The sequence below is a fragment of the Calonectris borealis genome, chromosome 16 (genome assembly GCF_964195595.1).
Source record: "Calonectris borealis chromosome 16, bCalBor7.hap1.2, whole genome shotgun sequence".
Classification (NCBI taxonomy): domain Eukaryota; kingdom Metazoa; phylum Chordata; class Aves; order Procellariiformes; family Procellariidae; genus Calonectris; species Calonectris borealis.
The window spans coordinates 4437670-4453219 of record NC_134327.1 but is presented as its reverse complement, the minus strand read 5'-3'; the positions used below and the strand labels follow the sequence as shown (position 1 = coordinate 4453219).

The window sequence follows — 15550 nt, the reverse complement described above, 5'->3', positions numbered from 1 at the left end:
TTTTATCACAAGCTTCAGTCTCTTGTAGTGTCAGTTTGGATAAGGAAAGAAACCAAGAAAGGATCTGGTGCTGTCAGCATAGCATTCGGTCCTGTAAGAAGTGCTTTCTAGTGGAGAAAAGTATATTTTTCTGGGTAATGCTTAGGGCTGTGCAGATTTTGGGGCTAATGTGATCTGTTTAGAAGAAGGAACAGCAGTAATTAACCTCATGATTCAAGCGTAAGAAATTTGGGTCAGCAAATGGTTTTGTTTGTTTTGGTTTTGGACAGTACTCGAAAGTGCTAACAAGTGCTGAGGGATGCAGTGGCTCTCAGTCACAGCTGAGAGCGTCTCCCCCAGTCTGGTCAGCCCCTTTGCTTCTCCTCTCCCTGACTGCAGCCCGACGTACGTTAGGCATACTGTTTCTCTGTGTGTACTGATGCACTTGTTCTTAGTTTCTTGAAAAAACAGGACCACTTTGGTTACCAGTACACCCCAAAGGGTGTCAGAACCCATCCTGGTATATATTCATATTTCAATTTTAAACCAAACTCACGCCAGCAAAACCCCCATCTTTTTTAACACTCAAGCTGTACTTCTTCCTCACTTGAATTTGAAGATTCAAGTGATAACTAATGTATCTCTGTTTTTCAGGAGCTTAAAACACTGCCTTTGTGTTTTGGCACTAATGATTTTAATACAGTGCTTCAGGAGATGGTGTGAATCCACTTTCCTCCTACATTAACCATACCTACTGGTATCTTTTGCAGATTTCAAATGTTTATTTCACTAACTGCATCTCATCCTGTTTTACAGGAGCTTTTAAAGAACATGTAAGGTTCCTGTTTGTTAAAAAAACCTTTCAGCCAAACATGAGATCCCTTCCTGGGCAGGGCATCCGTTTCATTTGATGCCTGCGAAGTGGTGACTCTGAGCTCCCCGCTCGCTGTGCGTGTTCATCCTCTGTGCAGGAATCAAAGGCAATGCCTGGGGCTGTGGAGTGGGCGGCCGTACTGTCAGGAGGAGATGCTGCTTTAGTTGCAGCCCCACGTAACCGCTCTGCCTGCGCTCCCTGAAACACTGTCTGCAGCTGGTCCCGGTGCTCGAGGCCACATGAAGAAACGTGTTTCATTACGACTTGTTCCAGTGGCTCAGCTGTACTTGAGCCAGTGTAGACTTTCCGCTTCGGCTCGTATTGTCTATGTTCATTACATCTGAGCTGGGAAATGTTTCTGCTCACTGTGTTTTGCTAGTCCCGTGTTCCTCTGTACGGGTAAAATGTCTGTGCTGTATTGCCTTCCACTGAGAGATGCCACCTTCCTCAGGTGGGACTGACATCCTGCATGGGATGTGTTGTGAGTTACTGCTCGTGGCAATGTGGTTTTAGCTCAATAGCAACAATTTTTTTGGCAACAAGGGATCATTCAAGAGATTCAAGTGGGAAAGATGATGTCATTTTTTTACATGGCATTTCTATTTTCATTTGTGGTTTGACCCTCTCTTGTGTCTCTTCTTGGGACTTCGTGTCCACTTGTCAGGCTCTGAGACAGTACAAGTAGCATCTTCTCGTCCTTGCTTGAAATCCTCTGCTTCAAAAACAGGGTAAGCTGCAGAGAATGTGGTGGCAAATTTGGTGGTAGAACAGGTAAACTAAACTCTGCTCCTGAAAGGACATTAAGTGTTGGGTATGCAACCCCTTCACACCTGAAGAAGTCTTAAACCTGTTAGAAATGGGGGAGGTGGGGTATAAATGAAGGCAGTAACTGAAGAGGACAGCCACAACAAGGGTCTAGATGTGGGAGCTTGAACGTGTCCAGGGTGATACGGGGCTGGGCTGACAGGTTGGCCGCGAGACTTTGGAAGTAAATGAAGGTCAGTCGGATCAGCCTGCGTGGGGAGGAAAGGGCTGTCAGGTCTGATGAAGGAGGCTTTCTCTTGACTTTTCTGTAAATATTGTTTCTGCCTTCAGTATACTGCCATTTTCCCAGGCACTGCTCTGGAGAGTTCAGCTTAGGACATGCCCTCTTGGGTCTGATTCCCGCAGTCACAGGCAGCTCTGGAGTAGGGGTTTAGCCCAGGGAAATAAAGTCTGAAGGACATGTGTTTTGAGCCACAGGCCTTGGGAATGCCTTTGACTCCTCATAGCAGGTTTTAGATCCATATTTAGATACAGGAGCATTTTCAATATCATGTTGATACAATCAGTGAGCAACCAATGACTTGTGCTGAATTTCCCATGGGAGAAGTTATAATTTATGGGTTAGTTTTAGCTTCCCCTGAACATGCCTGCTTACCCCGTCTCATCCCTGAGTACAGGCTGCTTCTGCTCAGCCACAGCCCGGTGCCCCAGCTCCCTGAGCAGCAGTCGCCATGCACAAGTCAGAGGGGAGCAGAAGCTGAGGCAGCCCTTAAAGGGGAAGGGCAGGGGAGAGGCAGTGCAGGAGACGAAGCTGAAGCAGTTTTGCAGAATTGGGAGGAGAGGCGAAATCTGATGTGAAGTTACAACTGGCAGTAAGTGACAGCATATTGACCTCCTATCAGTCCTGCCAGTCTTTCCTGCGATAGAAAAGCCATAACAATAATGGGTCACAAGATGAGAGTGGATACGAAGGGCACTGCTAAAATCTTAGGTCCCTGCAATAACAGAAACATTTGTGGGGTGAAATTCCTGGGTGGTGCGAGTATGCTCCCAGTATGCTCTCAGTGAAGGCAAATAACAAACTCAGCGGCGTTTATCTGTTCACAAATACAAATGCTGCTGAGAAACACTGAAAAAACCCTCAAACAACAAGAAATCTAGAGCCTAGGTTGTCAGAGGAGGGGAACCTGAGCATGGGATCGTGTAGGTATATTTAAAGAATGGCAAAGTAGCATCCTTTCTGCTGTCAGAGAATCATGGCGATGCAGGTTGGAAGGCATCTCTGCCTGTCTTCATTGGCGCATGCTGGGATTTTTATTAAAAAGCTCTCATCTCGAACGCAGCGGTAGAAGCGAGGAAGGCTGTTACGCTGTGCAGTTCTCTGTTTCATTGGTACGTAGTTGTGGACAGAAGGTGACAGCCCTTTTGCCATTCCCACTGTTTCCAGGCCAGGACTCGCATGCAGTAACAGATGCACAGTGCGAGTCCTCCAGCACCCCACATCATCCCTGGTAGAGGCCAGGTAGGGGTGCGTGACTCTTGGAAATCTTCCTCCGCGCTGGATGCTGGAGGAGAGTTTCTGAGGTGTAACATCTCAGGGTCACAGAACTCTCTTTTTTCACAGCAAGCAATTTTGAAGTATGCCACAGTGTGTCTTACTTAGGCTCTTTTTTTTTTTTTCCCCCCATACCTCAGATGAACTATGTTATGGTGGAGTAACCTAAAGGTAAAATCAATGACTGAGGTGGTACAACCCTTCTTATAAAAAGGAAAAAGAGGGGGGGAAGTTTCAGAAGCATGAGAGGAGAAAAAAAAAAAAAGATCAGCTTCCTATAGTTTAAAAAACCAAACCCCAAATGAAGTGCCAAACAGTGTCAGCCCTGCCCTCTAGTGCTGCCAGCGAGTAAGAGGTTGTTGCATGGTTCATAGCAATGTTGTCCCGGCCACGCTCAGCTCATTATTTTTTAAGGCATATTAGAGTGTGGGTTTTTTGTGTTTGTTGTTGGTTGTTTTTTTTAGGGGGGTTGGTGGTGTTTATAGTGTTTTCATAGGACTTTGCTGCAAGACAACCAAAATAAACCTCAAGCTTTAGTGGATGATGGGCTCTATAAAAAAACCTGAAGTATCTTGAGCACCTAAGATAATCATTATGATAAAAATTTAAACAGGCTGCAAAAGAGTAAGAGTGTTTATGTGATTCATGATTAACTGAAGCTTCCCCTCCACAGTATTGAAGGCGAGTATGTTCCCGTGGCAGGCGACGAGGTCACCTACAAGATGTGCACCATCCCACCGAAGAACGAGAAGCTTCAGGCGGTGGAGGTGGTGATTACCCATCTAGCTCCTGGAACCAAGCACGAGACCTGGTCGGGGCACGTCATCAGCTCCTGAGGTGTCCCGGACAGAACGCGGCCGCTGCCTGCGTGGTCACTGCTCAACAACTGGCTGCAGGGGACCTGTCCTAAGAATATTCTACGTATTGTGTGGGAGGAAATACTGCATTGTCAATAAAGCAGAAGTAGGCCAAAATTACCATTTTTATAGCCGGCCTCAAAAAAAAAAAAAAAAGGCAATTCAGATGCTAATAAAAAAAATCTATCGTAATGTGTTTACAGAAAACATATTTTAGAGAGACCTAGTTTGTGTGCTTGGTGGAGGGGGGAGGGTTGGTTTTTCTTTTATCTTGTGAACTGATTCCAGTAAATGCTCAGGGGAAGCGGGGAGAGGTTTGCAGGAGAGCTCTTCCAGGGCAGGCGGCCGTAGCAGAGGCACGACTCCGAGGCCCCGGAGGTGCGTGAGCACTGTGTTCCCTGTGCTGCTCTTCTGTAAGGGCTGGAGTACTTATTGCTGGTAACAGTGCCTGAATGCCTTGGCTTGAGAGGGGGAGAGAGGTGTTCATTGCTGCGATTTGTTTTCCTCATGGAAGGAAGCTCGCAAACAGAACAGCTGCCGCAGGTGGAAAATCTCCATCTGGTGGTTACGCTCTGATGGCCATGGCTGGGTGCCCTTCAGGTGCACCGTTTGCAAACGGCATGTCTGCATGTGTGTGGAATATTGTGGTTTTAAAGCCCGGGTTGTTTGTGAATTTACTTAGGTGCCTTGATGGTTGATTAGCAACAGATTTTATAGGCCAGTATTAAAAAAAAAAAAAAAGACACACAAAAAAACCAAACCAAAATTTAAAAAATTTGCTTCAAGGTAAGTGGTAGAATGCCGTAGAGTAGTGGATACTTCGTAGCCTCTGACTGTGTCTGAATTTAGACAAAGCTGAAGATTACCTTCTTGATTGCATATAGTTGAATGTCTGCCATGGTATTTCACTGGGCAGGCGGAATAACTGTACTTCTGAAAAGCAAGTTATATGCTGTTCAGATGACTGCGTATAAAACACTGTGCAAGTTACTTAATAGGCCTGGCTGTCTCGGAGAAGTAGATTCTGCAGCTGTTTCCCTGGAAAACGTGCTTGGTAGGATGTGGTATGGTCACCCTTGCCCTGACTCTTCTCTGCCTGCGAGATTTCATGTAGTTGTAGTGCAACTAAATTAGTTCTGTTCCTACTTGGCTTGCACATCTTTTTTTCAAATGAAGCATTTTTCTCTATTATGTTCCTAACAGTGGATTTTTATTGACTTTGCAAATAAAAAAAAATAAAAAAGATGGCATGATACTCTTCTGTTAGTTGTGTGAAAGAGTATAACGTCAGTTGCCTATTTACAGTTTTAACAGTAGGAACTTGCTGTCATGAAATGTCTTAAGACTTTCACAGCAGATGATCTGTTCCGAGGTCTGACCTGGGGAGAGCACAGACGTGTGGAGGTTAGTAGCTGCTGTGACGGCTTGTTTTACCTCAGCTGTACCTGTATTACACTGTAGTGTACGATAACGACCAGCCTGTAGCGGGGTTTTGTTTGGGACTTTTATTAACCGTGAGTCTTAGTAGTTCTGGTTTTAACACTATCCAGCTTGTTGGAATATCACACACTGCTTCCTTTACAATAAATGCGACCATTGTAATGCTTTAATATGTCTTCGTTGCTTTCTGTGTAGGTGGTGTTGAAGATGATTAGCATTAAAGACAGAGGAGGATGCAGGTGCCTGCATATACACACCTGTATGATGATATTTAAAACTTTTTTAAAAAGCGTTGTAATATCAACTGACTGTCACTACTAGAACAATTAAGGGGTAATTTAGCAAGTTTTCTAGCTGCTTAATAGGTTCGTGTATAATACATACTGCTACTTCTGTAAATACATCTATTTTCCTTATATAATATTTAATATTGGCTATTATTTATATTAACGTATAGTAGGGGTAACAGGGAGGGATAGCATAGCCTGGTGATTTCATCTGAAACAGTCATCAACCAGAACATTTCAGAAGGGGCTCCCAAGACAGAGCAGCCGGTATTCCAAAATGTTGGAGCAAAGCTTTAGTCAGGCTTCAGGGGCTGGGACCCCAGCGGGAGGTGCCCAAGGCAGGAAGGGTTGTGCCTGCCCTGCTTGTTTAAACTCGCACTAGAGGAAGTAAGGTGGGAACAAGGCACTCGGCACTGTGGGTTGCTTTGTTTTGTTTTCTGTTTCTTCTCCCCCCAGAGACACACTGACTGCTTCTCATCTGTTGCCTTAGCTGTTGGCAGCGGCTGCGCAAGGCTGACTAGCAGGCTCACTTTTCAGATTTGAACATGTGCAGGTATGTGCACACAGATGATTGTATTTGAGGCTGAAAACAAACCTGGTTTTGGTCCTGCACAGGGTGTTTTGCATAGGTAACTTTCTGCCAAGGTAGGAAACAACCATGCATTAAGTAACCAAATAATCAGATACATCGCATATGTGTACGCACGAAGCAGCAGCTATTAAAATCTGGCCGTCTTTAAAGAGCCTTCTGCACTACAGATGGTTCTGGTCCAAAGTCTGCACCCATTAAAATGGTGGAGGCTGAATTACCCTGTGGAGTAGGCACAGGAGAAGGGTGTTCGAAGACTGGATAGTTCTGATGCATGGGGGCATCGCAGCTCCCCCTCCTTCTTTTGTAAGCCCTTTTGGGGATTTTGGTTTGTACACGAAGATTGTATTCTCCCCTTTTTTACTGTGTAAGTATCACATAAACTTGGAATTGGAGATTCAAGTCAACTGTTCCTTTGTATAGACAAGCAGCATACAACAGGTCTGCTTTACATACTTTATTTGCCAAAATGACAAATTGAAATAGTAATTTTTCATGATAAAATAAGATTTTATTCTGCTTTACTAAATTAAACTAATACACAAGATTACTTTTCTAATGCCCGATGAGAAAAGTAATATTAAGTTACACTGATTGTCATGCTTCAACTTGAATTTTAATAGAAACATAGTTTAAGTCATTTTTCTTAGTATGAAAATCTCATCTACGCTTAATGTCTTACCAGGAAAATCAGAAATGTAATAAGTGACAGAAATATATTTTGCTACTATGCTCAAGTTGTTTTAATTAAGTTTGATATATTTTTTTATTTTTTAGATTTAAAAACAGTCTGCAGAAAGCATAGGTACCATGAACTGTACTGTGCGTTGGCACCGCGACTGTACCGAGGAGGTAACTTTAGCACCAGCTGAACAGCCCTTCCAGTGGTGGTAGAGTCGATGCTCCCTCTGACCATGGGATCAGGGACTTCTGGCTCAGTTCTACCTTCCCACCCCCAGAAAGAAATAAAACCTGTCTCTTTTACTTATCTTCCAGTTTTAAACAGCAAAATCCCAACTGTCTTACAATTCATGTCTTTATACCACAAGGTAGTATTTAAAAAAAAAAAACCTCTAAAACGTTCCATCTTTTAAATAGCAGTTTCAAAATAAAAACTAGGGATAAAGCCTTTTGAGATCATAAATCAACTATAGGCAGATTATTTCCTTCCCCCCTGCCCCCCCATGTAATTAATTAGCTAAGGAAGTTTATTGATGACTTAAAAAACAACAGCAAAAACAACAAAAAAACCCCAACCCAAACCCCACAACCAACCGAAAAGAAAACAAAGTACTTGTGTGAATGGAGGCAGTGAAAGGATGGTGCTAGATGAGCTCTGCTGTATTCCACCAGTCAGCAAGGTTCTCTTCAATTAAAACATTTCCCTTCAGTAATGACTGACCCGCAAAGCACTTGCTATTCATGACCAATTACAAAAAACAATACAGAATGAAGGAAGATATTTTGAGTTATTAAGCTGTCTTAACCGTTTTGTAAGTGTGAATTCTAAAAGTCTTTTATTTAAAAAATAGCTCTTCACAGATTCTTCTTGTATCCTGTGGGGATGTGACACTGTGGCCTTCTGTTCTGGAGTCTGTGAAAATTTCATAGTCATTCCCACCCTGAAAACAGACGAGGAAAAAAGCAGAAGAGGATTTAATTTTATTTAACTTAACATATAGCCACAGCCTTGGGGTGGAAAAGGGACACATAAAGGAAATTATGGAAAGAAGGGACATTCATGTCTGAGATGTCTTCCAGAAAGCTTAAAAACTGCAAACCACCGTTTTGAGATTTTGCATGATATGTTTATAGCACACCTGTGCTGAAACTGCTGCTGAACACCACAAACACTTGTGTGAGAGCTTCCTGACCTGCACGTGAGCATTGGTAATGGAAGAGTAGAACTCTCAGTGTGAGTTTAGCCATGTTTTTAGTGTGGTATAGCAAGCCAGTATTGACTTTTTAAAATTGTTTACTTGTTAATATTACGGTGTGAAGCTTGTTACAGAACACTATACCAGCACATGGTATTTGTAACTTATTTGCCTTATCCTCTTCCTTCCAACTCTGTTTTCTTTCTTTATAGTTAAATCATTAAGACTGTTGATCCTTTGCTATTGCAGTAGTGTTTCGGCCTTGCTAGCTACTGGTCTGATGTGACATTTGTAACTCGTTTCTAATCACAGGAGAGCAATGAAAAGATCCTTTCACAGCTGGCTCAGGGAGCAAAGGCACTGCCACCTGCATGAGCAGAGATCCCTGAAAGCCGCAGCTTCGTGCACTCCGGGAAGCAGTACCTCATTTTTGTATGTTGTTTGCCACGCTGCTTGCCAGTAAGCCAGCAGCAACTCCTGCTACTTCAAAACTCTGAAAATGCTGCACTGCCAATTACAGGGTTTAAAATCTGGCCATAAACTCTATGCCAGAGGGACAGGTGATTACTTTTGCAGCTGGTGTCAAGGGGGAAAGAAACCCCTTTCATTTAAAGCTTGTCTTTTTCTTATAAAACTTGGCCTTTTCAAGTTTATAAAACTATAAAGTTCTTTGTAACTTATGAAACTGTAAGTTCTTCTAAACCTAAGTCTTTTCTTACAAAGCTTAGCCTGACACTGTCCCTTGGCCATGTTCAGACGGCCTTAACTTCATCCAAGTCCTTGTGCTTGCCGTTGCCCTCGCTCGCTCCAGTCAGGTCTCTGCTCAGCATTTTCAGAACCTCTGAATCACCCTGCAGAGTTGTTTAGCTCTCTCCAATGACCAGGGACAGGGATTACGTATCATTTCAGTTCCTCAATGTGCAGACAGAGTGGTTAGCAAAGGAACAGTATTAAATTCAATGGAAAAGAAATATGTTTGATAATCACTAGCCAACAAGAAGCAGCTATCTACAATAACCAAACAGGATAATGAGTTCTATATAGCCATGTCATCTAAGTTTTTAACATAATTACAGAAGTTCAATGTAAAAACATACTGCAGTATCAAATCTGTCAAGAACACTGCGTTCACTCCAGGAAACAGAAGAAAAACCCGTGCTCACGGCTATCTCCCAGCGTTACGCTGACCAGTAATGCACAGCCAGTTCAACATGGACTCGTGTTCACATTTATATCCTGACTTCAATTCTTGTCAGGCATAAGGCAACTGGTTAGAAACTACAGTGCTTGTGGTTTAAATTAGAAGCTCTGAAATGTATATACAAAACAATATACTCACTGGCATAGTCTTATCTCCAAAGAAATAAATAGTCTTGTATCCATCATCGGCAATGATTCCTAAGCAGTACCTCTTATCCCAGCCATCTGGGAACACATCGAAGCTTATCTGGCCTCCTAGGATAGACGTGAATCAAGCAAACTTCGTTTTATTATAAGAACACATTTCTGAGGGGAGAGTAAGTGAGGAAAACCTAAACTGGGTAAGATTTTTGGTAGAGGGAGCTTTACAGAAGCCACAGAAATGTTACGAGACCCTGGAGTTAAGTCTTACCAGTACAGAAAGTGTTTTATAGAGTATCAGTTATTACAGTTGTGATTTACAGATTATTACTTGCCCATTAAACAAATATGAAAGTCTTCCCAAACACTGACTGCTCTCAAACAACCAACCTTTTTTAAAAAATTACATTTAATCTTTTTACTTCTAGAAAGAAACTACATGAACGAATACAGCTAATGGTGTATGTACAGCCATAAAGTCTTATGCAAAAGACTTTCTAAAGCTTTGAGAATAGAAAAAGGAGGAAATCAGCCTTTTTAACACAGCCTAACAGGACAACAGCTGTTCCAGTTCCAAATCCTTGGTCTTTACCAATACATAAAAGCATGATTCCCAGTCAAAGTGGGCGTCAAAAAGGTATTTACAACATGCTTTAGGAGAGCTGTATTGGCAGTTCGTCTCTGCCTTAGTGTTTCAATACCACAGCTCTAATGGCAACCATACTTTTTTAAAATTCTGAAAAATAATATATTGGTAATATATTGGCGGAGAGGGAAAAAAGGAAAAAATGCATGGAAAATTAATTCCCCCTTATTATCACTTTTCTCTTTAAGCTTGCACTTGCTTTTGGATTCTCTTTCCTCTCCTTCCTCCCACACAATGCAGCTACAGAACTGAAGAACCACGGGCTACTGGAACAGTACTGATGTAGTATTTCTGATGAAAATTGATTCGCAGAAACAACTCTGACTCTTCAGAAGCATGTAATATGTTTCAAAATGAGCAGAATCAGTTACACAACTGACATTAAAAGACAACGAACTGATGACAAGCAACGAAGTTCTCTTTGTTGATGGATTTCAATTAAAATGTACCAAATGAAAGCCTAAGCGGAAAAAGAGGCTTAGTCTTGCATGCAATGCCTGCAACCACCCCCAGAGAGATAACTGTCACACAAATGAGATAGGATATGTCATATCCTAAGAGGATATGATTTAAGTGAAATTTAAATTAAATGATGTTTTAAATGAAATTCTTTTAAATGTGATACCTATAGAAAATGTGAGGCCTTTTCCTGCAAATTCTCTTCGTAAATCAGCTACAAATTTCTCTCTTATATGTTCCTTCTGTTTAAAAAAACCAAACCAAAACCAAACATCAGTTACATGCTGTGTTAATTCATCAATAAAAAGATAACTCAAAAAAACACTTCAAAAATGTCTAAAGCTCTGAGTATACCAGGACTGTGATATAGCTATATTTTATTATTACTGAAAGCATGCTGAGAGTATTTCCGCTTTAATCTGTACCAACTTGTAAAAAATGAGAGCAAAACCTCACATACATGCTGTGATATTTGCTCTTCTATCTGATGGTCTTAGAATACTAAGGAAGTATGCTTCAACTCCCGGTAAAATTCAGTTTTACAAATGGGGAGACCGAGGCATAGGAAGAGTCTCAAAACTGGTACTAATCTTCTGATGCCATATAATCCAAAAAGGGTATTTTCAGAATGCCTTGGGCTTAGATATCTTTCAACATCCATTAACTGAGTCACAGGCAAAGATTGCTTTTGAGGAAATAGATTTCAGGTTTTGTATCAGGTCAGAAACAGTTGTTATGCTGTAGCAGGGAACAGAACTCTGCTATCATGCTCAGATTCATTTCAGCCTCGCACATTTAGCTGTGTACAAAGGAAAATAAATGGTGAATAGTTTGACCTCAACTTTTAAATTCTGCTTTGAAAAGCTTTAAAGAGTTGACAAGAAAAGTAAGAGTTTTATTAATTTGAATGGATATAGGCTGGTATATTAAGGAGCACCCCAGATAAGTATGGTTTTATCTACAACAGCATTTTTCAGGATGTTCGGTACTCTGGATATAGGGTTAAAAGAAACATGAGCCAAACCCACCCCTTCTGCAAGTAATCGTTCTTAACTATTGCAACAAAAAAACTATTGTATGTTTCCTGAAGTCTGAACTAAGAAGTTAGTTAAACCACATGGAACGGATTAAAATAAAAAAAATTGCACAAAGTTTAAAAGCTTTTTAAAAATCATAACCTGGCCATAAGTGCCTCTTCCAGAAGAACTGGCTATTTTTCAAGAGTTGTAACTCACTTTATCAAGTTCATAGAACTCAACTCGTTCTTCCTGGCTGCAGCTTCTTCCAATGGGGGACACATTTAACATGCCGTTTCGGAACTCAATAAAAGTGCCCCTGAAAAAGAATTGATTGATGATACAGAAAATAGATGAAAAACTGCTCAAAATACTGAGTATCACAAGAACTTTCGTTTAATTCTGAAGACAATGGGAATCGGGTATCTCCTTCAGCCTCTCATTGTATGCATAAAAAACAATGTGTAGGGACCGATACCTCTGGCATCAAGGAGTCTTTTGGCCTTTTATTTGAATCTGTCCACCTCAACATCATCCTTACTTGACTTTGAAAGTATGATTTGGTTTTAAAAGTATGACTGGAGCATCCTGTCAACCCAATTCTCAGACCCTGCAGGCCTGAGAATTGTCAGCTTTGGGTGAAGCGGCAGAATTTAGAGCAATCTTGGCAGTGTTTCTAGCTAGCCTCACATATGGTATGTATTAATGTCTTGAGCAGCTGCACCCTCACGTCACATAGAGCTGATCTTACTGCACGCTTCTAATCTCTGGAAAACATTCTGCTGCTGAATTCCAAACATGTCAAGGAAATACTCCCACTTCCAAATTGAACTTCCTTCTCTCTCAAATAGAAATGCTCAATCAGTATTTCAAATCCTGTGCTCCAGTTGGGAGCTTGTCTTAGTATGCATGGATTGAGCTCTGTTTTATGTATTCAGTGTTCCTAAAACACAAATTATTCATTTTTTGCTGAGCAGCCTGCTTTACATATCGATGCTCAACACTGTAACATGGAGAATATGGTGACACTGAGATGTGCGTATGCATACCTTTTCTTTGGCAGTTTAATCTTCGCAATATAACTCAGGCAGTAGTTGATTAGGTCTTGAAGTATGTCCTCGCCCAGGTGACCCTGAATGTTCTAACAAAATAAATACCATTCAAGCAAGGGTCCAGAATTTGAGATTCTAAAAACAGGTCACATGGAAAACACAGACATTGGATAATCAGGCATGGTTAATACCACAAAGAAACATGCCTTCAATAACTAACTCTCAGTTGAGGCACACACGGTACCAACTAAAGGCTCTCATTTTTCTTCTTGTTTGCTTTGGTTTTTTTAAACCGTAGCACCAAATGCTTATTTAATATGCTCCCTACCAGTACTTGCTTTGGAAGGATACAGTGTGGGCCAAAGACGGCAGACCTAAACAAAAAGTTGCAGTTAACATCTACTGTAGCCAAGCGTGAAGAAATGGAGATCGTTACTGCAGTAAACCAGAAACCATTGCTCAAGTCAGCAATTTCAGCCGGGATCTCTTAAATTTTTAATCAGCATTACTTAGGTTGAACCGATGAAGGTGATTAGGGTATCTAGAATCAGATGTACATTTATATTAATTTAGAGTATTTGCCTTCTAGCTTATGCAACATATCAGAATGTGCACTCAGAATGAATACTACAAAGCAGCTACAAGAGATCTACAAGAAACTTTCTGAACCCTAAGGCCCAACAGGTATCAGCTATGAAATGCCATATTCCATAGGACCTCCAGGAGCAGACGGCTTGGCCACATTTCCTATGGATAAGCTAAGGGAAAGGCTGTTCCAGGATTTTCACTGTTCTACTCGATCAGACACTCCAGACTCCAATAGCTTTTGGTTTTGGGAATCCCCAAAGAACAAAGTTTAAGGTGCAGATTGTCATTACATGAATCAGAGCGCCAAATGAATGATCTGTTATAGAAGTAACACAAGAAAATAGCAGCAATTTGGCCTCAGTTAGAAGGGTGAATAACGAGGACTGCACTGTAGCAACAAAGCAAAATTATGTTTAGAAAATTTCTCTGTCACGTTACTGGAAATTTCACACTTACCTGCTTGCTCAGGAATTTCCCATCTTTGTATGCTACAAGACCGTTTTCCGGAAAAACGTAGTCAAATTTTTCAACCACTACAACCAAACAAAAGGACAGTAACGTATAATTCCCCCTGTATGTTTAATGCAGAATTGTCTTACACATTAAAGAGGTTAAAATACAGCAAACATTAGATCACAAAGCGTGAAAGATTCAGCAGCATAACATCGAGCACAAGATCAAAACCACTCTCATTTCTCTCCAAGGTTAACACACACCTCCAATCACATGAAGTCTTTCAGTTACCTGTATTTTTGCTTAAAGGCTCTTCCTCTCCTGCAAATATGTCTCTTTCCATTAAATGTAAGGAAGTGACTGAACACCTCAAATATTACAAAACCTGGCACACAGCCTGGCTAGAGAGCAAATTGAATACTTCTATTTTAGGTTTGTTTTCTCAACGTTACTATTCTACAGTAGATGTCCAAGAGTTGTGAGAATCTTACTACAATGCGAGATGATATGACTTACTGGAGACCACCTGTAAGCCAAACAAATTCCGAGTTATTTGGGCACTACAGAAGGCTATCAGTGGCATCAATTAAGTAAAGACCATTAAAGACGGTCTTCGGTACAGAGAAGGAAATGCCTCTCAAAGGACTAAAGCAGGAGTCCATCTCTGCATCCTAACCCCACAGTTAACAAAATCAGATCCTTCAGGGATGAGCGGGACATCTGAGCAGCCTGCACACGTATACGCTGGGTACGTAATTCCATTTTAAAACGACAACGTTAAAATGCCCTCCTCCTAAAATGCCCTACGTTCATAAGGTACTGTCACAAAGTCAGGATTCCACTGTTAGTAACTATCCCTTAATAAGGCACCGAGATATCTGTAAAACGCAAACACAGGTTGCAGTTTCTAAATGCCTGTAAATAGCTTTTCATAGATTGAGTGCAACACAACAGAAAAAAGTTTAGAGCAAGGAAGGAGGAGAATGAAAAGGTTTAACCTACATTTAACCTCCACAACTTCCTTGTAAGCAGTTCAGTGCAAGGGATTGCATCAGCCGCCATCCTTACCGTCATCGCCAAGCTGCTCCTTAATCTTTTCAAAATCGGAACCGCCCACGACTCCCACTTTCACCTTCTGCCGCAGCTTCTGCAGAAACGCGGCCATCTCTGCTGTGATTTTCTAGGTTCCAAAATAAAAGAATTAGATTTGTCAGTATTCTTACGAGACCAGCATCTCTATTTCGCAACAATTATTAAAAACCAGCAATACTGTGCAGGGCTTTAAGAAAAAGGAAGGATTTTTTTTTTGCCTTAAAGGGCAAAGCAAGTCCGCACATCAAGCACCAGGGAAACGGGCGCAGACCCCGATGTGCCTCTGCATTCTGTCCCCTAAGGGCTAACGGCCCTTAAATAAAAGCCCGTGTCCGTTCGGAGCCCAAACGCGCTCCGCGCCAAAGCCCGGCCTGACCGCACGAACAAGCCCCTCCGGGCTGGGAGCCCAGCCCGCGGCGAGCCGTGCCTCGGCGCCTCCACAGCCCCCGGCCAGGGCACGGCGCCCAGGAAGGGCAAAGCCGGGCGGGCGGCCCCGGCCCCGGGACTCGCCTGGCGCGGGGCGGTGAGGGTGCCGTCCACGTCGAAGAGGCAGAGCGCGGCGGGCTGCGGCGGCGCCATGGCGCCCGCCCGGGCAGCGGCACCGGAGCCGCGCGCTCCCGCCGCGGGGGACGCCGGGAAGCGGCGGGGGCCGCCCCCTCCCGCCGTGCCACGCGGCGGTT

General features: G+C 42.4%; 2 protein-coding genes across 5 annotated transcripts in view; one reads left to right on the top strand and one right to left on the bottom strand.

The window, feature by feature from the left end:
- CARHSP1 (calcium regulated heat stable protein 1) overlaps positions 1-6715 on the top strand; it is a 41787-nt gene extending 35072 nt beyond the window's left edge. For all 4 annotated transcript variants that reach the window (XM_075164930.1, XM_075164933.1, XM_075164934.1 and 1 more), the window contains one exon: positions 3847-6715. In XM_075164930.1, the coding sequence (XP_075021031.1) occupies positions 3847-4009 (163 nt within the window). In that variant the 3' untranslated portion in view covers positions 4010-6715. The remainder of the gene's footprint in view (positions 1-3846) is intronic.
- Positions 6716-6788: 73 nt separating this feature from the next.
- Positions 6789-15496, bottom strand: PMM2 (phosphomannomutase 2). Its single transcript, XM_075164926.1, has 8 exons — positions 15381-15496; positions 14847-14958; positions 13782-13858; positions 12735-12826; positions 11905-12004; positions 10836-10911; positions 9563-9678; positions 6789-7968 (listed from the first exon to the last, which is right to left on the bottom strand). The coding sequence occupies exons 1-8, from the start codon at positions 15447-15449 to the stop codon at positions 7864-7866; spliced, it is 747 nt and encodes a 248-aa protein (XP_075021027.1). The 5' UTR covers positions 15450-15496; the 3' UTR covers positions 6789-7863.
- Positions 15497-15550: the final 54 nt, after the last annotated feature.